General features: G+C 35.9%; 1 protein-coding gene across 3 annotated transcripts in view; it reads left to right on the forward strand.

Moving 5' to 3' along the window:
* Positions 1-25,878, forward strand: part of ACBD6 (acyl-CoA binding domain containing 6) — a 223,403-nt gene that overhangs the window by 91,501 nt on the left and 106,024 nt on the right. For all 3 annotated transcript variants that reach the window (XR_004032595.1, XM_030823916.1, XM_030823917.1), the window contains exon 6: positions 14,752-14,841. Coding sequence is in view for 2 of the 3 variants with exons in the window: in XM_030823916.1 (XP_030679776.1) it covers positions 14,752-14,841 (90 nt within the window). In the remaining variant the exon portion in view is untranslated. The remainder of the gene's footprint in view (positions 1-14,751; positions 14,842-25,878) is intronic.

A 25,878-nucleotide genomic window follows, 5' to 3' on the forward strand; every position in this document is an offset into this window, starting at 1 on the left:
GCAGTCCTCTTGCCTCAGCCTCCCAAGTAGCCAAGACTACAGGCATGTGCTGTTACTCCTGGCTAATTTTTTTATTTTTTGTGGAGATGGGGTCTTGCTATGTCGCCCAGGTTGGTCTTGTCCTCCTGGCCTCAAATGATCCTCCTCCCTCAGCTTCCCAAAGTTTTGGGATTATAGGCATGAGCCACTGTACCTTGCGTATTACTTCTTAATTTATTTGTGTTGTGAATAATACTGTTCACATATTGAGTTTTAACTGACCCTGAATTATATTTGTTAACAAAAGAGCAAAATTTACTAACTCACTTCTAATCATTTTCTCATTCTTTGGTGATGCTGTGAAAGATTACTGAAATGGCCAAAGGTAGTAATTGTTAGGAAGAAAGCATTAAATGATCATAGATAATCTGTAGAATAGATAATAATCAACTTATATGTAATTCAGAGCTCCCTATACAAAAGGTTAGCCCTTAATATTATCTTACCTTTAGGCAACATCTTTCCTGTGATAATATTGTCAATGGCATCTGGAATTGAAAATGTAAGACTATGATACTGCACAAAGGGACTAGTAATACTATGTGTTTTTCACTCAGTAGTGAAACAAAATAATACCAGGTCTTCTAATTCTAATTAGGTTTGTGGTTTTTTGTTTTTTGTTTTTTTTGCCTTTCAGAATCAAAATACAGGCATACCTCTGAAATATTGCAGATTCTGTTCCAGACCACTGCAATAAACTGACTATTGCAGTAAAGCGAGTCACATGAAATTTTTGGTTTCCCAGTGCGTATAAAAGTTGTGTTTACTGGCTGGATGCGGTGGCTCACACCTGTAATCCCAGCACTTTGGGAGGCCAAGGCGGGTGGATCACGAGGTTAGGAGCTTGAGACCAGCCTGGCCAACATAGTGAAACCCCCCCAAAAAATTAGCCAGGCGTAGTGGGTGCCTGTAATCCCAGCTACTCGGGAGGCTGCAGTAGGAGAAACGCTTGAACCCGGGAGGCAGAGGTTGCAGTGAGCCGAGATTGCGCCATTGCACTCCAGCCTGGGCAACAGAGCGAGACTCCATCTCAAAAAACAAACAAACAAAAAAGTTATGTTTACACTGTACTGTAGTCTATTAAGTGTAGAGTAGCATTATATCTTTAAAAAAGTACATACCTTAATTTAAAATACTTTATTACTAAAAAATTCTGACAATCATCCGACTTGCCTTCAGCAAGTCATAATCTTTTTGCGGTAAAAGGTCTTGCCTCAGTGTTGATGGCTGCTGACTGATCACGGTGGTAGTCACTGAAGGTTGGGGTGGCTGTGGCAATGTCTTAAGTCAACAGTGAAGATAGCTACATTGATTGCGTCTTCCTTCGTAAAAGATTTCTCTGTACATGCAGTGCTGTTTGATAGCATTTTACCCACAGTGGAACTTGTTTCAAAATTGTAGCCAATCCTCTCAAACCCTGCCACTGCGTTATCAACTGAGTTTATGTTATATTTTAAAATTTTTGTTATTTCAACAATGTTCACAACATCTTCGCCAGAGTAGATTCTGTCTTAAGAAACCACTTTCCTTGCTTATCCATAAGAAGCAGCTCCTCATCTGTTCAAGTTTTATCATGAAATTGTAGCAATTGCATCACATCTTCAGGTTCCACTTCTAATTTTAGTTCTCTTGCAGTTACATCTGCAAGTAACTTTTCCACTGAAGTCTTGAATCCTTATCAGTGTCATCCATGAAGGTTGGAATCAACTTCTTCCAGACTCCTGTTGATATTTTGACCTCCTCCCATCACACATGTTCTTAATGGCATCTGGAATGGTGAATCCTTTCCAGAAGGTTTTCAGTTTGCCCAGATCCATCAGAGCAATCATTGTCAACGGCAGCTATAGCCTTATAGAATGTATTTCTTTAATAATAAAATTTGGAAGTCAAAATTATTCCTTGATCCATGGACTGCAGAATGAATGTTGTGTTAGCAAACAAGAAAACAACATTAATTTCCTTATACATTTCCATGAGCACTCTTGGGTGACCAAGCACGTTGTCAATGAGCAGTAATATTTTGAAAGGAATCTTTTTTTTTTTTTTTCCTGAGCAGTGGGTCTCAACAGTAGTCTTAAAATATTCAGTAAACCATGTTGTAAAGTAAACAGATATACTGTCATCTAGGCTTTGTTTTCCCATTTCAAAAGCACAGGCAGAATAGATTAAGCATAATTTTTAAGGGCCCTAGGATTTTCAGAATGGTAAATGAGCATTGGTTTCAACTTAAAGTCAGCGGCTGCATTAGCCCTTAACAAGAGTGTCAGTCTATCTTTTGAAGCTTTGGGGCTAGGTATTGACTTCTCTCCAGCCATGAAAGTCCTGGACGGCATCTTCTTTCAATAGTAGAAGTAGTCTATTTTCTCTACACTGAGGATCGTTGTTGAGTGTAGTCACCTTTATTGGTTACTTTAACTAGGTCTTCTGGATGACTTGCTGCAGCTTCTACATCAGCACTTGGTGCTTCACCTTGTACTCTTATGTTATGGAGATGGCTTCTTTCCTTTAACCGCATGAACCAGCCTCTGCTAGCTTCAGACTTTTCTTCTGCAGCCCCCTTACCTTTCTCAATCTTCATAGACTTGAAGAGAACTAGGACTTTGCCCTGGATCAGGCTTTGGCTTACCTGATTGAATCCAGACGACTCACTTTTTCCATATCAGCAATAAGGGTTTTTTACTTTTCTATCATCTGTATGCTCACTGAAATAGCACTTTTAATTTCCTCAAGAGTTTTTCTCTGACATTTACAAATTGGCAGTTTGGCACAAGAGGCCTAGCTTTTGGCCTGTGTTGGTTTTCAATATGCCTTCCTCACTAAGCTTAATCATTTCTGGCATTTGATTGAAGGTGAGAGATGGTGCAACCCTTTTCCTTTCACTTGACACTAGGTTTTACTTGAAACTTAGAGACTATTGTATTATTGGCTAATAATTTCAATATTTTTGTGTCTCAGTGAATAGGGAAGCCTGAAGAGAGGGGGAGAGACCAGGAACAGCCAGTTAGTGGAGCAGTCAGAACACACAAAATATCTGTTGGTTAAATTTGCCATCTTTCTCAGTGTGGTTTGTAGCACTCCAAAACAATTAAAATAGTAACATCAAAGATCACTGATCATTACCCTAACAGATATAATAATAATGAAAAACTTTGAAATATTGCAAGAATTACCTCAGTGTGACACAGAGTCATGAAGTGAGCACATCTTGTTGGAAAAATGGCACCAATAGTTGGTTTAACTCAGGGTTGCTACAAATCTTCAATTTACAAAAAACACAGTATTTGCAAAGTGCAATGAAGCATAGTGCAATAGAACAAGGTATGCCTATATAGCTTTCTTTTTAAAATAAATTTGGCATGATTGTTTCCTTTGATTTTTTTAATTGTAGTTTTTTATCTTTGTGCTTGTGAGTTAAAATTTTTATAAAGTTAATACATTAGTTTTTTTAAAAAATCAAATGTTACTATTAGTCTTATAAACAAAAAAATTCTCTCTTACCTGCATCCTTCTTACATTTTATTCTAGCTCCCTTAAGGCAAAAACTTTCTCTTTTTTTTAGACAGATTCTCAGGCTGGAGTGCAGTGGCATGATCAGGGCTCACTGTAGCCTCTGCATCCTGGGCTCAAGCAATCCTCCCACCTCAGCCCCCAGGTAGCTAGGACCACAGGTGTACACTACCACGCCTGGCTAATTTTTGTATTTTTAGTAGAGATGGGGTTTCACCATGTTGCCTAGGCTGGTCTCGAACTCCTGAGCTTTAGTAATCAGCCTGCCTCGGCCTCCCAAAGTGTTATGATTATAGATGTGAGCCACTGCACCCAGCCAGACTTCCAGTTCTTTTAATGTGTCTTTTGCACCTTACCTACATAATTCTAAATAATATACTTCTATTTCTTGATTTTTCAACTTCAGACATTATTGATTTGTTTCTGTGTTATATTTAGATTTAACTGTTTTACTCATCTTCCCTCTCTCTCTCTGACCCTCCTAACATAATTATGTCACAACTTTTAATTTCAGCTTTCTGATTGAATCTCTGTTGAATCAATATTAATATTATTATGACTACGTAAATACTCATTGTTAAGCTGTGGATTGTACTTGTATCACTCAGCTTTTGCTGTGAACAACCCCCAAATTGCAGTTGTTTACAGCAACAAACATTTGTTTTTTGCTTATATCACTGTCTCATGAGATGAGTGACACCATTTCATTTATATATTCTGATAATGCTCTTACTTGATTTCTTTATGTTTATCTGATATTTCAAAAGGGTTTTGGATCAGTTGAGACAGTCTGTATATTTTATCTACTTTTATTATTAATAGTATGAGTGAAGGATGATGATAATATAACAAGTCAATAAGTAAGCCACTTAACTTTTCAAAGTCACGGTTTTTTCACTGGAAGTATCTTGTGTATACTATATGGTGCCTGTTAATATTTATCTTTCAAATAACACATAATACTTTATACAATGTGTATGATAATTTACAGAGTAGTTTCACTTATTACTATATTATCTTTACAACAATTCTCTAAGGCGCATATTGTCCTTGTTTTACAGACAGGAACTGAAGTTCAGAGACCTACATTTACTTGCTCAAATCCATATAACTGCTAAGTAGAAACCAGGTCTGGGAGAATATTCTTCCTACCACTAGATTTTAGAAGGATAAATAAAAAGAAGAAAAAGAAGGATAAGCAGTTGTCATTTGGCCTTCCTTGTGTTGTGCTCTGGTTTGCAACAATTTCTTTTATAAAATATTACTGGAAGTCAAATCCACATGTGACCTCCACAAAGATCATTGGATGGACAACAGTGATAGGAGTGGAATAAGTCCCTAGAACACAGATAGCTTACACTAAATAACACATATTTTGTGTGTGTAAAGACAAGGAAAACTTGGCAAAATGTATTGTTTCTGCCATTTCGTTACTTTGATGTAGTGCTGCTTTCCAGATCTTCCAGTTTGTTAACCATGCAGCTACCTTTACCCTCAGCCTGCCAGAACGTTGTATTTCATGAACAGATGAAGTGCTTACACATTCATAGACTGAGACGCCAAGAATTCAGTTGGGTTCTCTCATTGCTCCAAGCAGATTTCTGCCCTCTCAGCCATGACAACTCAGGCTGAGCTTTGAATACTGATGGCAAACCCTTTTATTATTAATCAGGGATTTGTATGAATTAATTTAAGAACATAAGGGAGGTGAGAGCTTAAAATCAAAATCAAACTTAACATCCCAAAATAAAATAAATAGTATTGCTTCATCACATTTAAAGCTCTAGCAAATAAAACAATTTGGTAAGCTTTGATGATGGACTAAAAGTGTGTAGCCTCAAAATTAAACTTCTAGTTAAATACTTTTAACCCTTTCTGTCCTTTTGACATTTTCTTATTATAAGTTGGGTCACAATTATAGTTTTGAAAGGACATTCAGTTCTTTTTTGTATTTATCTGATATTTGAAATTGAGGTATTTCCCTACTGATCCCCTAAGATTCTCTGGGATAATATACATTTTTACTTAAAATCTTCATTCAGCAGGTTCAACCTAATTTTATGACTAAAAGTCACATTTATTGCACTTAAAATTTGCTGTGAGCACATAAAGAAATTTAATTATAATAATAAAATGAGCTACATTTGTATTCCCACACATTGAAATAAATACATTATTCACTGATAACTATGAATTTATAATTTATAAATTATTTGAAATACATACATTTGGATCTAAGTATTGTATATGAACAAATATATATGAAATGCCTTTTAAATAAAATGTATTTATTTCATAATGAAGTTATTTTATTGTACATAAGTATAATTCCTAGTGTACATCTTTTATTCATTTAAGTTGTAATTACTATAGGTTGGATATTCGTCATCTGAAAATCCAAAATCTGGAATGATCCAAAATCTGAAACTTTTTAGCAACAGTGTGACACTCCAAGGAAATGTTCTTTGGAGCACTTTGGATTTCAGACTTTTGGATTAAGGAGGGGCCATCAATAAGTATATAATGTAAATATTCCAAATTTTTTTTTAATCTAAAATTTTAAACACTTCTGGTCCCCAGCATTTGGGATAAGGGATACTCAACTTATGCTAATATAGTAAGGCATATATTTCTAATTTGAGAAAATTACCTGGTATTTCCTATTGGTATAGTAATTAGGGGACATTGTCTGTATTTTGCATAATAGAAAAAAGTTTCATAGTTATGCTTAGATATTTCAGGGTCCAAGTTTGTAACATCATGGTGTCATATATACTTTTTTAAAAAATTAAATTACAACTTTTATTGTGTTTTCAATCATTTGAGAAATGCTTGAAAATTGAATTCAAAATATGAGGGGAAAAGTTAAAGAGAAGATCTTAAAGCCTATTTATTTTTTTAAATGGTGGTTCAATTTTTATCTTTGACCCACATTAGTACAGCTCTTCACACATACCAAATATTTATGGTTCTTCCAAGAAAATATGTTTTAAGGGGGAGGGATGATTTCAATAATTTGTGAAGTGTATTTAAAGTATGGGGAGAATATTTGCTATCAAACATCAGGCTCAAATTATGTTTACATAATTCTTGTCACACACGTTATTTCTCAGATTAGTGTACTATACAATCAACACTAAATACGTGCTTATTGATAGTATTTAAATAGTATTTTAAATCTTTGAAGTAATTTAAATGTTTTAGATCAAGTGTAACAGTGTAATATTTTAGCAAAATAGATGACCATCCAGTGCAACTGTTTATCATCAGTCCCCCCAAAAGCATTCATACATAGTTCATTGGTTTTCCATAGATTCTTATCTAATGCACTCCCAAATTCCACTTTCATTGGGCTGCTTCTTTAGTTACATTCTTTTGTTTTCTGTCCTTTTGACAGTATAATTGTTGTCATTAGCCATTTTCCATAGTCTGTTGATTCTTTCAGATACTTTGAAGAAAGTCACCTTTCTCTTGACTACCATTCCTTTCCTTTTCTACTTTGTTTTAAGCCTGTGGCTCCTAACAGAATACAATTTGCATGCTTTTGACTTGAGAAACTGCTGCAAACTCTGGTGAAACTGTGACAGTACTAACTAACAGAAAAGCAAAAGATTTAAGAGGCAGGGTCGGTATACTGAGACTGAATTTATGCAGTTATATGAGATTTGAGAAAGGAAGGAAGAAAAAATGCATCCTCTTAAATCACTTTCTATATCAGAGTATATGTTATTTTGGTTATATAGTTGATTAAGATGTTAATTTGAAAGAACTTTATTCACACTAATGACTGAGAAATGGATTACAAATTGTCTATTATGCTTATTTGCATTAATGTAGGCAGTGCCATTTAAAAATCAAGTCTATGGTCATGCATTGCGTCAGAAAATCAGAAAATAGTGAAAGTAGCTTAAATCCTGTGAGCTTTGGCAACTTATTTTTGGGATTTTTTAATTGTGGTAAAATATACATAAAATGTATCATTTTAATCATTTTTAAATCTATAGTTCTGTGTCATTAAATATGCTCACATGAGGCCGGGTGCTGTGGCTCACGCTTGTCATCCTAGCACTTTGGGAGGCCGAGGCAGGTGGATAACCTGAGGTCAGGAGTTCAAGACCAGCCTGGCCAACATAGTGAAACCCCGTCTCTACTAAAAATACAAAAATTAGCTGAGCATGGTGGCACATGCCTGTAGTTCCAGCTGCTTGGGAGGCTGAGGCAAGAGAATCACCTGAACCCAGGAGGCAGAGGTTGCAATGAGCTGAGATCGTGCCACTGGACTCCAGCCTGGGCGACAAAGTGAGACTCCGTCTCAAAAATATACATACATACATATATATATATATATATATTTTTTTTTTTTTTTTTTTTTTTTTTCCCACATGAGCCAAGTGTAGTGGCTCACGCTTTCAGGCACAAGGAATTCTTGGGCGCAGGAGTTTAAGACTAGGCCAAGCAACATAGTGAGATCCGTCTCATAATAAAAAATGAATAAATAAAACAATACATTCGCATATGTAACCACCACCACCATACAACTTTTTTATCTTCCCCAATTGAAACTCTGTACCAAGCCAGGTGTGGTAGCTGATACCTTAATCCCAGCACTTTCGGAGGCTGAGGTGGGCGGATCACCTGAGAGGTCAGGAGTTTGAGACCAGCTTGGCCAACATGGTGAAACCCCGTTTCTACTAAAAATACAAAAATTAGTCATGCGTGGTGCTGCACATCTGTAATCCCAGCTACTCGGGAGGCTGAGGCAGGAGAAGCTCTTGAACCCAGGAGGTGGAGGTTGCAGTGAGCCGAGATCCCACCACTGCACTCCAGCCTGGGTGACAGAGTGAGACTTTGTCTCAAAAAAAAAACAGAAACTCTGTACCCATTAAACACCCCCCATTCCTCCCTTCCCCTGGCCCCTGGCAACTACCATTCTATTTTCTGTCTCTGAATTTGACTACTCCAGGTACTTCATTTAATTGGAGTCATAACAATATTTGTCCCTTTTGACTGGCTTATTTCACTCAGTGTAACATCTTCAAGGTTCGTTCATATTGTAGCATGTGTCAGTTTCCTTGCTTTGTAAGATGAATAATATTCCATTGTATGTGTATACCACATTTTGTTTATTCAGATATCCATTGATGGACACTTGGTTTGCTTTTACCTTTTGACTGTTGTGAATTATGCTCTGAACATAGGTGTACAAATTTTTGTTTGATTTTTTCCCCAAGAATCTATTATGAAAAATGTTAAACATACAGAGAAGTTGAATTTTACAGTGAACATCTATATTTCTACCATCTCAATTCTACCATTAATATTTTACTATGCTTGCTTTATCAATATCTAGCCATTCATCAAATCTTTTTTATTTTTTGATACGTTTTAGAGTACACAGACAACAGTACACTTTCTTCTAAATATTTTAACATGCATATAATTAACTAGAATTCAGTATTTGGTTTTTCTTTTAAAATAATATTTATATACAACGAAATGCACAAGTCTTAAGTACAGATTTGATGAACTTTGACAAATGCATATACCTGTGTAACTGAAGTGCCTATCAAGATATAGAACATTGCTGTCACCCCAGAAAGTTTCCTCATGCCCCTTCCCAGCCACTGTTTTCTTTTAATCCCAAAAAGGTAACCACCGTTTTGATATTATTCTACCATAGATAAGTTCTGCTGGTTCTCGAACTTTATATATATGGGATTATACATATGTACTCCTCTGTGTAGGGCATCTTTCATTCAGCATAATGTTTTTGAGACTTATCCATATTGCTATAATTCAGTACTTCCTTCTTTTATACTGCTGAATATGTTCCATCGTGTGAATATACCATTGTCTTATGATGGATTCCTGGGCTGTTTTCATGGCAACTTCCTATTATTACTGCTGTTAATTACCTCCTTTATAAAGGATGAAATAATACCTCCCTTTCATATTCCTTCACCCTGAAGTCACTGACATTATAGCTTAGTAAATTCTTGTGAAGGGATTTTTTTTTTTTCTTTTGAGACAGAGTGTCACTGTGTTGCCCAGGCTGGAGTACAGTGGCTCGATCACGGCTCACTGCAGCCATGACTTCACGGGCTTAAGTGATTCTCCTGTTGAGCTGAGCCTCCTGAGTAGCTGGGACTACAGAAGTGTGCCACCATGCCCAGCTAATTTTTTGTAGAGACAGGGTTTCGCCATGTTCCCCAGGCTGGTCTCGTACTTGCCCGCTTTGGCCTTCCAAAATGCTGGGACTATGGGCAGGAGCCACTGCACCCAGCCACATTTTTTAAAGTAGTGTATTCAAAATCTTTCTCAATTTCCTGACAAATAAGCAACACCATTTTTCCCTACCCTAGATCTTTGCCAGTGAAAGAGATCGAGATCCAGTAGTTGCTGATTTTAAGTGTGTATCACACATACTGGTGTGTGATTTTCTTTTTAATGCTCGTAAGTAAATTATCCCACAAGGAGTCATTGGCATCCATGCTAGGTATATCTTGAGGTGTTAGACTATTTTTCAATCTTATTCCTAAGTTTTTGAAACAAGATTGTCATTTCACTATGGACAGGGAAGTGAAAGAAGGAGGCATTGTGTAATTTCTGGTGATCGCAGGTAGGGGAGTTCTCACTATGGCCAGTTGCTACAGTAGTAGCAGCAAAAGGTAGAAGACAGTACAGAGGAGATGGGGACATTACAGGTTGTTGGTAGTTGAAGTCAATCTCTACTACAATTATAAATTGATATCCAATTTTTTTGCAGAGAGAAATTCAGATCTACCTGTTTGCAGTATTTCATTTGCTAATTAGACAGTACCATACCATATACTATATGTGTTTGATAGAATGACAGAAGGACAACTCTTACAAATTTAAATATACCAACTTTGCCATGTTTTTATCTATTATATGTATGGTATACATACTTTGTATTTGATCTCAAAATCCCATAAGAACATCAAGACTCATTTTATAATAGAATCTCCTTCTTTCCCTCCTCTCCCCTCCCCATCTTTTTTTTTTTTTTTTTGGACAGAATTTTGCTCTGTTGCCCATGCTGGAGTACAGTGGCACGATCTCATCTCACTGCAACCTCCACCTCCCAGGTTCAGGCGATTCTCCTGCCTTCACCCTCCCAAGTAGCTGAGATTACAGGTGCACGCACCAGCACACCCCACTAATTTTTTGTATTTCTAATAGAGACAGGGTTTCACCATGTTGGCCAGGCTTGTCGTGAACTCCTGACCTCAGGTGATCTGCCCTCCTCGGACTCCCAAAGTGCTGGGATTATAGATGTGAGCCACCGCGCCTGGCCAGAATTTCTACTCTTTTTTTAAATTTTGTGATACTGAGGAGAAAAGTCTAATTTTAAAAAAATTCTACATGGTTTAAGGACGAGTTACTAAGGAAATCAGAGAAGCATTTCATACATTAAGATGTGCTCTCTGTATTTTCCAGAAGGTATGAAAGTAATACCACTTAATAGGTTAGCTGCTACCCTGTGCTTTCAAAGCACTTTAAAGTCATTCATCTGTCTGAGGTAGGACAGTGTTAGCACCCTTGGTTAATAGATGAGAACTCTTTTTCTCCCTGCATCTTACTGTATTTGAGTTCCAGAATTTATTCAGAGCTCTCCAGTGTTTGTGGTCTTCTGGTGGCCTAACAAAGGTTCCTTTTAATAATGGCTCTCCCCCACCGATCTCCTGAATACTTCTGGGATATTTTTCCAGAGGAGTTTTAAAAATTAGAAACAAAGAATTGTCACTTATTTTGGTAGCAATAAAAATAAATTTAACTTGAAAATGTATAAGAGATTATATCACTCATGGAAAAAGATAAAACAATTATATAGACAAATAGGTAAAATAGTTCATAAATTTAGATAAAGTCTTAGAAGATATAGTTTTAATGCACGCCTAATTTATGGTTTTCCTTCTGGAGGAGAGATTATGGAATTCTTTACCTAAAATAGTTTAATAATTGCATTGGTCTAGGTGTGTTTGTAGTTAACAAAGAGAAAGGAAAGAAACCACAGGTGTTTATTTCCTGATTTTATCGTAATTAATTATAAGGATAGCATCTCTGCAGATTACTGGTTATGTTAGTGAGTAAATAATAATCTTAAATTAGAGCATGTTTTTAGGAATTTTATAATTTGAAGAAGTAAAAGGTATCACAGACACCTCATTTTGCTGGGTTTTGTTCATTTAAATATAGAGCATCTTGAAGGTTAAAATTCCAAAGCCTGACTTGTTTTGTCTGTGTTTATTTACAAGTATGTTTAATCCTACTCTTGTTTTTGAGCTTTTTAATACTGCATGGAATATTAATCATTAGGTGGTCTTAATGTAGATATCTTCAGTGCCTCTACAGAAAGTCATTGTCAGAGAATTCATTCTAATTCAAGGTTAATTAGTGTACCATTAAAATAATGTGTTACAAGAATTAATTGCATTGCAGGTCAGAAAATGTGTTAAAAAGTATGGCGTAAATGTCTGAGAGCACATCATCCTTCTTAAAACATTGCTATACATGTGCCCCGCTTCTGGAAAATATATCCAAAGTGAAAATCACTATGGAGGTCCAGTCATAGGTGTTTCCCCTAAAGTAAATTTTTGGCACCACATGAAAAATTTAAAATATGGGAAATTTAAAATATAACTCCCATTAACAGTAAAATGTGTTGCTTGTCAGCTTTACCATTGAAACAGCTAAGGATTTATATTTTAGCTTTAGTTGATATAACCCTACTGGGTCAAACCTAAGGAAAATTCAGGAACGTGGCTGAGAGATAGAAATTATGTATAAATCTTATGGTAAAAGTACAGGACATATTATGTTGTCCTACTTAACTATTACGTAGTTTTTGTAAGTACCCTGTGTAAGTATATCACACATCATCTTAACTATGTAGTAACTCTTGTCAATAGTTTAACCTAATAGACATAAAATGCACACTTACAATTAGAACTAAAAATGATAGACTTTGAAGTTTTGTCTGATTCTTTTAATGTATTAATAAATGCTGTGAAACAATAACATGGACCTATAGAATATTTTATTCATTAGTATTTATTCAGAGTCTCATTAAAATATCTAATTGTTCATATGGAGGATTTCTGAATTAGAGCCCTAGTAACAGCAGGTCACATTAGAGCTACAAAAATTTTAACATAGGAAACTGCTCTAGTACTCAACAATACATTTTCACCTGGACTTTTAGAATTGTCTCCACTAGAAAATAACTCCTGGCTGGGCATGGTGGCTCACGCCTGTAATCCCAGCACTTTGGGAGGCCAAGGCGGGCTGATCCCAAGGTCAGGAGTTCGAGACCAGCCTGGCCAACATGGTGAAACCCCGTCTCTACTAAAAAGAAATACAAAAATTAGCTGGGCATGGTGGCGGGTCCCTGTAATCCCAGCTATTTGGGAGGCTGAGGCAGAACTGCTTGAAACCGGAAGGCGGAGGTTGCAGTAAGCGGAGATCCCACCACTGCACTCCAGCCTGGGCAAAAGAGCGAAACTTCGTCTCAAAATAAAATAAATAAAATAAAATAAAATAAAATAAAATAAATAATTCCTAGTGGGCTCTGAACAAGGCGAAATAAAATTTTTTTTATTTTGATACTACAATAAATTGTGAATGAATTGACCACACTTTTTCTCTGCTTTCCTCCCTCTTAGGATTTTGTGTAAGCCTATTAGAAAACAGATATTCACAGGTAAATAAAAGTAAAGCAAATGAAAGCAAAAGAAGACAATTTGTAGGGAAGAAGTTTTCCTAATTTGTTTTTTGTTTAAAGAATAGATCCTAGTTTAATTAGTTGAACTAATAGGTATGTGAAGAGAGTCTGAATGATAAAAAGAATGTATGCAGTTTTAGAAAAGCCGTTTCTTGAAAGGTGCTTTTTACTTTAAATCAATCCTTGCCCTAGCTTATATCTATTTAAATCTTTTCTAAAATGACATAAAGTAGGGATTTCAACTTAATGTGGAAAAACATTCCATTCTTTATAAATGACAACATCATCACCATCCTCAGAAAGTAGTAAGCCATGCATCACTCATTTATTCAGAAAAGCCCTTAGCTTTTGCGGTTTTGTTTATTCTTTTGAACCAAGTAGGCTTTTTTTTTCATTAGCTAAAACAAGATTTTCTGGCAGTAGAGAATAGAAATAACACATGTAATAGTAACTGTGAGTCTTTGGTAGACAAGTGTTAAAATTAATATTTCATATTTAGTACTTTATCTCCTAATATTTAATCATCCATTCTCTTTTACAAGTGGCTTTCACAGTCAACTGTTTGATGATAGACACTAATAGATCGTACTAGTGTTTTTGAGGTAATTCAGAGTGTAAACTTGCAATAGTAAGGAGAAATGCTTATTTTCAAACTGGTTAAATAATCTTTTTAAGGAATAAACTTGAGGAAATTTAGTTATAGTACATTTAGATTATGATTTCTACCTAGGTTTAAGTGCTTGCTTTTTTATTATGATTTCTTTCCAGAAAAAAAAGAAGAAATGGACATAATATTTAAGAAAACTATACTTTATAAAGTACAGTTTACAAAACATTTTCTTATAGTTCATTTAACAGGTATTATTCGTATTATTGTTGTTATTACTATCATTATCTCCACTCTGTAAGTGAACTGATTGAGCTGAAAGCAGGCATTGGGCTAGTACAGACCCAGAAGTAGATATTGGGGCTTCCCATTGATTGTTTTCGTTGTTGTCGTTGTTGTTGTTTTTGAGATGGAGTTTTGCTCTGTCACCCAGGCTGGAGTGCAGTGGTACAATCTCGGCCCACTGCAACCTCCGCCTCCCAAGTTCAAGCGATTCTCCTGCCTCAGCCTCCCAAGTAGCTGGGATTACAGGCACCCATCACCATGCCTGGCTAATTTTTGTATTTTTAGCAGAGACAGGGTTTCACCGTGTTGGCCAGGCTGGTCTCGAACTCTTGACCTCAAGTGATCCACCCGCCTCAGCCTTTCAAAGTGCTGGGATTACAGGCATGAGCCACCATGCCCTGCCCCATTGATTGTTTATTGCTTTTTCCATAGTGCATTTTTTATATCAATCATTCTTAGAATAATTAACCCATAATTTTAAATATTTCCTTGTCTTTCTTAAAACATTATATCTTTTACATGGCCCCACAACTGAGATAACAAATTCATTTATCTTCTGTGTTTTTAGGGTAGGGCTCTACTTCACTGGGCCTGTGATCGAGGACATAAGGAACTAGTCACAGTCTTGCTACAACATAGAGCTGACATTAACTGTCAGGTAAGAGTGATAAAGAAGAGCTTTTATTTTTTAAATTGAAGTATAATTCACATAACATAAAATTTACCAGATTAACTCTTTTGAAATGTGCAATTCAGTGGCGTTTAGTACATTTCACAATGTTGTGTAATCATTGCTGCTATATAGTTCTGTAATACGGTTGTCACCGCAAAAGAAAACCCTGTTCCCACTAAGCAGTCACTTTTTAAAATTTTTTTATTTGTCCCCTTGCCCCAGACCTTGGCAACCACTAATCTGCTTTCTGTTTCTATAGATTTGCCTATTCTGGATATTTTATATAAATGGGAATCATAAAATTTATGGTTGTGTTTGACTTCTTTTACTTAGCATAATGTTTTGAAGGTGTATCTATATTGTAACATGTAACAATACCTCATTCCTTTTTATGGCTGAATTTTTTGGATATCCCACATGTTGTTTATCCATTAATCAATTGATGGGCAGTTTGGGTTGTTTCTGTCTTTTGGCAGTTGTGAGTAATGCCACTGTGAAATTTGTGTACTTTTATTTTTGTTTGAATACCTGTTGTCAGTTCTTTTGGTTGTAGACATAGGAGTGGAATTACTGGGTCATATGGTAATTTGATGTTTAAGTTTTTGAGCAACTGACAAACTGTTTTCCATAGGAGCTACACCATTTTTCATGCCCAGCAGCTATGTATGATGCTTCCAGTTTCACCACATCCTCACCAATACTTGTTATATTTGCTTTTTAAAAAATAACTATCTTAGTGGGTATGAAGTGATATCTCATCATGGTATAATTTTGATTTACATTTCCCTAATGACTAATGATATGGAGTATCTTTCCATATGCTTGTTGACTATTTGCATATGTTTTTTGGAGAAATGTCTAAGTCTTTGCCCTTTAAAGTGATTTGTCTTTTTGTTGTTGAGTTGTAGGAGTGCTTTGTATATTCTGGATACTAGACCCTTATCAGATACATGATTTGCAAGTGTCTTCTCCCTTTTTGTCTGTTTTCTCTTTATTTTCTTGATAGTGTCTTTTGATGCACAGATTGTAAATTTTGATGAACTCTAATTTATCATTTGTTTTCTCTTTTTTCGTTTTGCTTATGGTGTCATACTTTAGAAACCATTGCCAAATCCAGGGTCATTAAAATTTACACCTTTCCAGAACCTAAGGTTTTGGTTTTCTTTCTCTTTTTTATTGTGGTAAAATACTCATAACATAAAATTTACCATTTTAACCATTTTAAGTGTATAGTTATGTGGCATTAAATACATTTATATTGTGTGTGCCCATTGCCACCACCCATCTACAGAACTTTTTTATCTCCCCCAACTGAAACTCTAACCATTAAACACTAATTTCCCGTTCCTCCATTCCCTCAGCCCCTGGCAACTACCATTCTACTTTCTACTTCTGTGAATTTGACTACTCTGGGTACCTCATATAAGTGGAATCATACAATATTTGTCCCTTTTTGACTGGCTTATTTCACTCAGCATAACATCATCAAGGTTCATCCATGTGGTTGCATGTGTCAAAATTTCCTTCCCTTTTAAAGCCGAATATTATTTGTATGTATTGACCATACTTTGTTTATTCCAATATCTATGGCACTTGGTTTGCTTTTACCTTTTGGCGATTATGAATAAGGATGCTGTGAACATGGGTGTACAAATGTCTGTTCAAGTCCTTGCTTTCACTTCTTTTGAGTATATACCCTAGAAATAGAATTGCTGGATCATATGATAATTCTACATTTAAGTTTTTGAGGAATTGCCATATTATTTCCCACAGTAGCTGCACCATTTTACATTCTCACCAGTAATACACAGATATTCGAATTTCTCCACATCCTTGTCCACACTTGTTATTTTCTGTGTTTTTGACAATAGACATCCTAATGACTGATTTGGGTGCCTTTTATTTCATTTTCTTGCCTAATTGCTCCAGCTGGGTCTTTCAGTACTAGGTTGAATAGAAGTGGTAACATAGGCATCTTTGTCTTTTTACACTTAAGTTCTGGAAAAAGCTAAAAATGAAAATAAAATCACACAACACTGGTGTTACCATAAATCATGGTAATATCATCATTAAATTTGACTACCAAATCTTCTGGTCTTTATCTTCAGAATACCTCCTATTTCACTGAGAAAGTAGAATAAATGTTTATCACCAACCCAGATGTCAGCCAGTAGCTCCAGACACACATATCTCTTCTTTGATATCCCTCAGACACTTCAAAAGCACAATATCTAACACTAAAACACCAGCATCCCTCAACAGCCCACCCTTCCCCGCCTGCTACTCACCATAATTGGCACCATCATCCAACCAGTTCCCAGGAGAATGTATCATAATTTAGTTAACTAGAACCATATAAATGGACTGTAACAATTTATACTTCGACCAGCAATGTGTGAGAGAATTCCTGTTTCTCTAGCCATGCCAAATAGTTCATCATAACGCTTTTTGTTCTCTGCCTGTTTGATGAATGATGAATGGTATATCATATTTTTAATGTAGCTTTTCCTCAGTTTCCCATTGTATTGATGATATTTTTCTCCTTACAGGAACTTTTTATATAGTAAGGAAAATTGCACTTTCTTTGTGATATAGTCGTTAAAATTTTACCTCACATTTTCTTCTAGTACTTTCATTATTTCATGGTTTTTATCGACTCATCTATAATTGATATATGTATCCTATGTATGTAATAGGAATTTTACTTTTGTCCAGATGGTGCCAACTTTATTTTTGTCCAGATGACTAGCCAGTTCCAGTAATGTTTATTGAATAATTGGTATCTTTTCTATAGCAATTTGAACTGTCTTATCATAGTCTCAATTCTTTTATGTATTTCAGTCTATCCTGGGGGCTTGTTCTTCCATTCCATTGCTCTGGTTTTCTGTTCATATATTTGTGCTACACTGTTTTAAGTATTATAGCTTCAAAATATATTTTTAAATCTGGTTGGGCAAATTCCTTTGCTACTCATTCAAAATACTTTCTATTTTTGCTTATTTATTTTTCTGTGTAAATTTCAAAGTCATTTTTTCAACATCCAACTTTCCCCAACCACTATTACCACTAAATTAAAACAACAAGCAAAAAAAAAAAAAAAAAAAAAAAAGCTGGCCAGATGTGATGTGGCTCATGCCTGTAATCCTAGCACTTTAGGGGGCTGAGTCAGGAGGATCACTTGAGGCCAGGAGTTTGAGACCACCTTGGGCAACATAGTGAGACCCCATCTCCACAAATTTTTTTTTTTTAATTAGATGCAGTGGTGGGTGCCTGTAATCCTAACTACTCTGGAGGCTGAGGTGGGAGGATCACTGGAGCCCAGGAGTTTGAGGTTACAGTGAACTATGATTGTGCCACTGCATTCCATCCTGGGTGATGGAGCACAAGACCCTATCTCTAAAAAACAACAAAACAATTTTTTTAACCAAACACATTGTTTGGAGGTATTGTATATGGAAATTTCTCCAAGTTAGGCATTGCCTGAGGTTTTTGCCTTGCGGATTTCTTACGTTCTATTTGTTTGGATAGTGTGAGACAAACAATCCAAAAACTATAGGTAGCTTTATAGAACATTCTTTACTAAACACTAAGCTTTAATGCAAAGTAAAAGTTCCATGTAGGTTTTTAGGACGGATCTGTTAGAATTATATGCCTGGCACAGTGTTTTCCTTTGTATTCACATGACCATTGTGTGTAGCCACCAGCTTTGATTCTGTTTTGACAGTCATAATCTATACAATCTAACTTTAGTTAATGGGATGCTTTTGGCTTTTCCAGTTTGAGTTGCTAACGTGCTTCGAAGTCAGAGGGCTTCTGGAGATTAGCGCTCAGAATAACTCTTTTGCTTGTAATATCTTCTTTGGTTTTGTTATTGAAAACGCTTTTCAAATACAGACAATACAAACATAATAAATGGAAGGAAATGTTCATCTCCCTCATGACTCAATATTTCTTAAACAACATTATTATTGACTGGCCTATTGGTTGCCAGAAAGGAAAATCAATTTTATTAGAAGTATTTGCTTGGCCACAGATCTTGGTACTAACTCAGCACAGACAGTCTGATGTTATCAACTATCTGAAGACTAATTTTTACCATTAGTCTGAAACGAAGCAGTAATTAGAGATATGTCAAAGTCTGCTCTGTGTTTCCCTGTCATTTTTTACCCTTCAGTCTATCTCATACACTTTTTTTGCACTGCGGCTTCTATGTTGTGTGACTGTGATGGAATTGAAACTTGAAATTTTATTTCTAAGAAAGATGCTGTATAGATTTCATTTGTTATCTGACAGTATTATGGATACAGTTTTGTCTCTTCCACTGCTTGGTATTGATTTTTAGTTCCACTCTGGAAGTTAGGTTCTTACCACATTTGGGATTAGGATATGGCTTACGTACACACACACACACACACACACACACACACACACCACACACCCTTCTCTGACTTCTTGAGTAACTGATTTTTCAAGCCCTGAAGAAAGATTAAAACTACCCTCCAAAGCACATTAAAAGGTATTTGAATGCTGAACATTTATTGGTAGGAGGAGTAGGAGCATCTGTGGTGTATGTGTCAGTACTGTGTACTGGTGTTATGCAGTTTAAAAGAAAAACATTTTGTTTAAGTGGTACAGAAATGTATAAAGGCTTTATGATGTATAAATTGTATAAGCTTACGGTCTATAGACTAGCCCTGTGCCCTCTCAGTGAATACCTTGTGCCTGTCTGTGTCTTATAAAAGATTTCAAAAACATGAGAAAAGTATAAAGCAATAAATAAAACCATCTGTAATCCCATTACATAGTGCGTATCTGTGTGGGGAGGGGTGGGGTGGGTAGGATATAACAAGTATTTAGTGTTTACTATGCATCAGGATTTTTATATGCATTCTCTTTTAGTCATTGCATCAGTCCCATAATGTGCATATATTATGCTCTACATTTTACTGGTGAAGAAACAGGAGCTTAAAGACGTTATAGAGCTAGTGAAGGCCAAAGCCTAGATTTGAATATTCTAACTCCAAAGCCCAAGCTCTTAACCTCTTCACTGTAAAATTTGTATGTATTTCATTTTCATCTTTATTTTTTCTACTTACATGTATATATTTTAAAGCTATTTAGTATAATATTGTACATAAAGTTTTTTCTTCATTATTTAAAATTATTAAGTCTAAAATAAATTCAGTGAGGTAAATGTACAGCACATTAAGGATACAGCACAGTGCATTTTACATACATATAGATACACACACACATCTATACACATACACATACCCTTGTGTAACTACCACCTATTTCAAATTAGAACATTCCTGGAACTTCTAGAAAATTTGTTCCCTAAAGTTACTTCCTGTTAATATCCATCCTTCACTTCCACCCTGAGGTGACTATTATTCTGAACTTCTGTGACCCCTAATTAGTTCTAACTCTTCTTAAAATTCAAATCTTTGGAATAATAAAGTATATATACTTTTGGATTAAGCTTATGTTCAACATAACATTTGTGAGAGTCATTCATGTTACATGTATCAATTGTTCCCTTATTGCTGTATAACATTTCATTGTGTGTATATACCACAATTTTATCTGTTCTGTTGATGCACATTTAGGTGTCTTTTTTTTCCTTCAGTGTCTGGCTATTATGAATAAAGGGACTGTGAGCTTTCTTGAATGTAGACATGCACACATATATTTTCATTCCTCTTAGGTATATACCTAGGAGTAGAATTGCTGGGTCATAGCATAACTCTATGTTTAACCTTTTGAGGATCTGCCTGTTGTTTTTCAAAGAGACTGCACCATTTTATATTCTCAGCAGCGATGTATGAGAGTTCTAGTTTCTCCACATCCTTGCCAATACTTGTTATCATCTATCTTTTTGATTATAGCCACCCTAAAGTATGGGAAGTAGCATCTCACTGTGGTTTTGATTTTCATTTCCTTGATGGTTAGTGATGTTGAGCATCTTTTCATGTACTCATTGGTCATTTGTATATGTTCGTTGTGGAAATTTCTATTCAGATTTTGTGCTCATTTTAAAAATTGTGTTATTTGTCTCTTTATTATGAGTTATAAGAGTTATATGTTTTGGATACAAGTCCCTTTTCAGATGTATGATTTGCAGATACTTCAGTTCATTGAATTGTCTTTTTACTTGCTTGATAGTGTCCTTTAAAACATAAAAGTTTTAGGATACTTCTCCTTGCTGCTGCCATGTAAAGAAGGACATGTTTGCTTCCCCTTCCACCATGACTGTAAGTTTCCTGAGGCCTCCCTAGCCCTCAGGAACTGTGAGGCAATTAAACCTCTTTCTTTTATAAATTAAAAAAAAAAAAAAAAAAAAAAAAAACATAAAAGTTTTAAATTTTTATGATCTTATTTATTTTTTGTTTTGTTGTTTGTGGTTTTAAGAAATCATTGCCTAATCAAAGATCATGATGATTAAGCCTTTTTCTTCTAAGAATTTTATAGTGTTATCTCTTACATTGAAGTCTTTCGATTATTTTGAGTTAATTGGGTAGAGCGTGAAGTAGGGGTCTAACTTCATTCTTTTACATATGTATATCCAGTTGTTTCACCACCTTTACTGAAAAGACTGTTCTTTCCCGCGTTAAGTCATTGTAGCACTCTTGTCAAAAATAAATTTGTTTATAAATATGAGGGTTTATTTCTAGATTCTTAATTTTATTCCATTGATCAATATGTCTTTCCTTATGTTAATACCACACAGTCTTGATTACTATGGCTTTGTAGTAAGTTTTGAAATTGAGAAGTGTGATTCTTCCACCTTTTTTCAAGGTTGTTTTGGCTATTCTGGGCCCTGTGAATTTCCGCGTGAATTTTAGGATCAGTTTGTTCATTTTTGCCAGAAAGGCAGTGAACATTTTAATAAGAACTGCATTGAATCTATAGTTCAGCTTGGGGAATAGTACCATATTAAAATATTAAGTCCATCAATACATGATGCCTTCCCATTTATTTAGGTCTTATTTAATTTCTTTCAGTGATGTTTTATAGTTTTCAGTGTACAAGTCTTGCACTTCTTTTGTTAACTTTATTACTAAATATTTTACGTTTTTAATGTTATAAATGAAATTGTTTTCTTCATTTCCTTTTCCGATTGTTCATTTTTAATGTATAGAGATACAATTAATTTTTGGCCAGGCATGATGGGTCACACCTGTAATCCCAGCACTTTGGAAGGCCAAGGCAGGAGGATCACTTGAGGCCAGGAGTTTGAGACCGGCCTGGGCAACATAGTGACTCTGTGTTGCTACAAAAATTAAAAAAAAAAAAATTGATCTGTGTTTATTGATCTGTATCCTGCATTCTTTCTGAATACTTCTATTAGTTCTGACAGTTTGTTAGTGGATTCCTTATAATTTTTATATACAAGATTATATCATTTGCAAATAGAGATAGTTGTTAGCTGCATAAAACCAGATGGGAAATACTCCTTTATTCTCTGAAAGAGTGCATTTAAGATTAGTATTAACTATTCTTTAATGCTCAGATAAGGGGTCTTCAGTTCCGGATAAGACTTATTTCTGCCTGTTCTTCCTATTCAGTTCAGATTTAAAACCCTGGACATACACAGCAAATAAACATAAGAAGACTAAAGGGTTAGAAGAAGAGAGCTGACTGACTAGGGACCTCAAGAATTGAGAAATGACACTGTGGTGATTTCTCTGGGTTTTCTTTTTGTTTCTTTATAAGCTGAAGTGGGTTCTGGAGAAGCCCACAACCCAGAAATACCAATGGGTGCAGATAAGAAAAGCCTGTTATCTCTTGCCAAAGGACAGGAAAAGGGGCAATCTAACAGAACAGAACTTTTCAACAATACCCACCCTACCCCAGCCAAATACATGGAGGTAGAATATGCCACCCCCTTGCTTGGAGGCTGAAAGGGAAGCCTACACATCCCTTGGCTGGTGGTAGCAAGCAGTGCTTCTCTTCCCCATCAAGGTGTTATCAACAGATGCTGAATGAGAACCTTGGGCTTTCAGTTCCTGCCCAGTGGTAGCAGGGAGTGATTTCCTTTCCTCACCAGGGTGGTGCCAGAAGAGGCCAAATGGGAAGCCTAGACTTTCATCTCCTGCCCAGAGATAGCAGATGGTACTCCCCTTCTGTCATAAGTGTGGTGTCAGTGGAGACCAAGTGGTAAGCTTGAATATCCATCACCTCCCACCCTGGAATTAAAGGCAATAATAAGGTAGTACTTCTCCCCTTCCCAAATAGGGAGTGATGGTGTGAAGGAGAATTTTAGAGAGGAGGGAGCTAGAGAAAGAGATGCTTTAAACTTGTATGTAGAGTCCTGGAAAGATCCCAGAGTGGCTCATATATTATACTGACCAAAATTAACATGACAGAAGGGTTGAGAACTGAACTACAGTGTGGAATAGTGCCTACATTTTCACATTGACCTCTAAGTAGCACACAAGCAAGGCAGACCCAAATAGTACTGTAAGGGCTCTGAAAATGAAATTATTATTGGAACTACGACTCCTAAAAGTAGATCAGGACCTGCACAAGAAACCTAAATAGAGAAACTGTCTGCTAAACTAGAAGATTTAAATAGAATACAGATTCGCATACTCAAAATTGAAAATTACTCATCATACCAAGAACCTGGGAAATCACAACTCGAATGGTAACAGGAGGTCAACATACGCCAAACAGTGAGATGTTGAAATTATCTGACAAAGATTTTAGAGCAGTCATCATAAAAATGTTTCAACGAGTAGTTACAAACATTCTTGAAACAAATGGAAAAAAAACAGAAAATCTCAGCAAAGGAATAGGAGATCTAAAAAGGAACTAAATAGAAATTGTAGAATTGCAAATATAATAGCTGAAATAAAAATTCACTAGATGCAGTCAATACTAGATGGAAATGATAAAAAGATCAGTGAACTTAAAGATAAAGCAATAGAAAGTATATAATTTGAACAACAGAGAGAAGTAGATGGAAAAGAAATTAACAGAGCCTCCAGGACTGTGGGACAATTGTAAAAGATCTAACTTTTTTTGTCATCAGAGTGCTAGAAGGAGAGGAGAAAGAGTGTGGAACTACAAAAAATATTCAGAGTTACTGGCTGAAAACTTCCCAAATTTGATAAAAGGCATAAACCTATAGATTTAAGAAGCTGAGAGAACCACAGACAGATATACCTGACAAAATCCACAGCAAGACACATTAAAATCAAGCTCTGGAAAATTAATGAGAAAAAAACAACAACAACATTGACAGCAGTTAGAAGGAAAAAGTACATTGCAGATGCTTCTCGACTTATGATGGGCTTACATCCTGATAAACCCATCATAAGTTGAAAATATCATAATTTGAAAATGCACTTAATACACCTAACCTATCTCATAGCTTAGCTACTGAATGCGTTTTTTGTTTTTTTGGTTTTTTTTTTGTTTTGTTTTGTTTTTGTTTTTGAGACAGCATCTAGCTCTGTCGCCCAGGCTGGAGTGCAGTGGTGCGATCTTGGCTCACTGCAACGTCTGCCTCTTGGGTTCAAGCAATTCTCCAGCCTCAGCCTCTAGATTAGCTGGGGCTACAGGTACGCACCACCGCGCCCAGCTAATTTTTGCATTTTTAGTAGAGACGGGGTTTCACCATGTTGGCCAGGCTGGCCTCGAACTTCCAACCTCAAGTGGTCCACCTGTCTTGGCCTCCCAAAGTGCTGGGATTACAGGCATGAGCCATTGCGCCCAGCCTTTTTTATCCTTTTACTTGTACCCTATGTGTATGTGTTAGTCTACTTGGTCTGCTGTAACAAAATACACAGACCGAATAGCATAAACAACAGACATTTATTCCCACAGTTCTGGAGGTTCTAAATCAAAGATAAAGGTGCCAACAGGGTTGGTTTCTGGTGAGGCCTCTCAACTTGGCTTGTAGATAGCTACCATCTTGCTGTGTCCTCACGGGCCTTTCCTCTGTGCTTATATGTGGAGAGATCTCTAGTGTCTCTCTCTCTTCTTGTAAGGGCACCAGCCCTATCATGTTAAGGCCCCACCTTTATAACCTAATTTGACCTTAATTAGCTCTTTAAAGGCCCTATTTCTAAATATAGTCATATTGAGGGTTAGGGCTTCAACATAGGAATTGGGTATGGGGGAGACAATTTAGTCCATAACACTGTATCTTTATATTTAAGGCATGTCTCTCATAAACAGTGTGTAGTTGGGTTTTGGTCTTTATCTAGTATGATAATCTTTGTCTTTTAATTGCAGGGTTTAATTCATTTACATTTAATGTAATTACTGGTATGGTTGTGTTTAAGTCTACCAGCTTGCTATTTGTTTTCTGTTTGTCCCATCTGCTCTGTTTCTCTATTTTTTCTTTCCTGACTTCTTTTGTGTTTATAAGTATTTTGTTGCATGTATAGAATGTGTAATGATCAAGTCAGGGTATTTGGGGTATCCATAACCTGGAGAACATTTCAGATTCTCTCTTCTAACTGCTTTGAAATATACAATGCATTGTTGCTAACCGTAGTAACTCTACGCTGCTATGAAACATTATACCTTCTATCTAACTGTATGTTTATACCTATTGATCAACCTCTTTTCATCACTACCTCCCACCAGCACACCTTTTCCAGCCTCTGGTATCAATCCTTCTACCCACTACATTCATGAGATCAACTTTTTTAGCTCCTACATATGAACGAGAACATGTAAAATTCGTCTTTCTATGTCTGGCTTATTTCACTTGACATAAGGGCCTCCAGTTCTATCCACATTGCTGCAAATGTCGTGATTTCATTCTTTTTCATAGCTGACTAGTATTCCATTGTATATGCATACCACATTTTCTTTATCCATTCATCTGTAGATGGACACTTCAGTTGATTCCATGTCTTTGGTATTGTGAATAGTGCTACAGTGAACATCAAAGTGCAGGTGTACCTTTGATACACTTATTTCTTTTCCTTTCGATAAATACCCCGTAGTGGGATTGCTGAAATGTATGTTAGTTCTGTTTTTAGTTTTTTATGAAATCTTCAT

This window comes from Nomascus leucogenys, chromosome 12, assembly GCF_006542625.1.
Source record: "Nomascus leucogenys isolate Asia chromosome 12, Asia_NLE_v1, whole genome shotgun sequence".
Lineage (NCBI taxonomy): Eukaryota > Metazoa > Chordata > Mammalia > Primates > Hylobatidae > Nomascus > Nomascus leucogenys.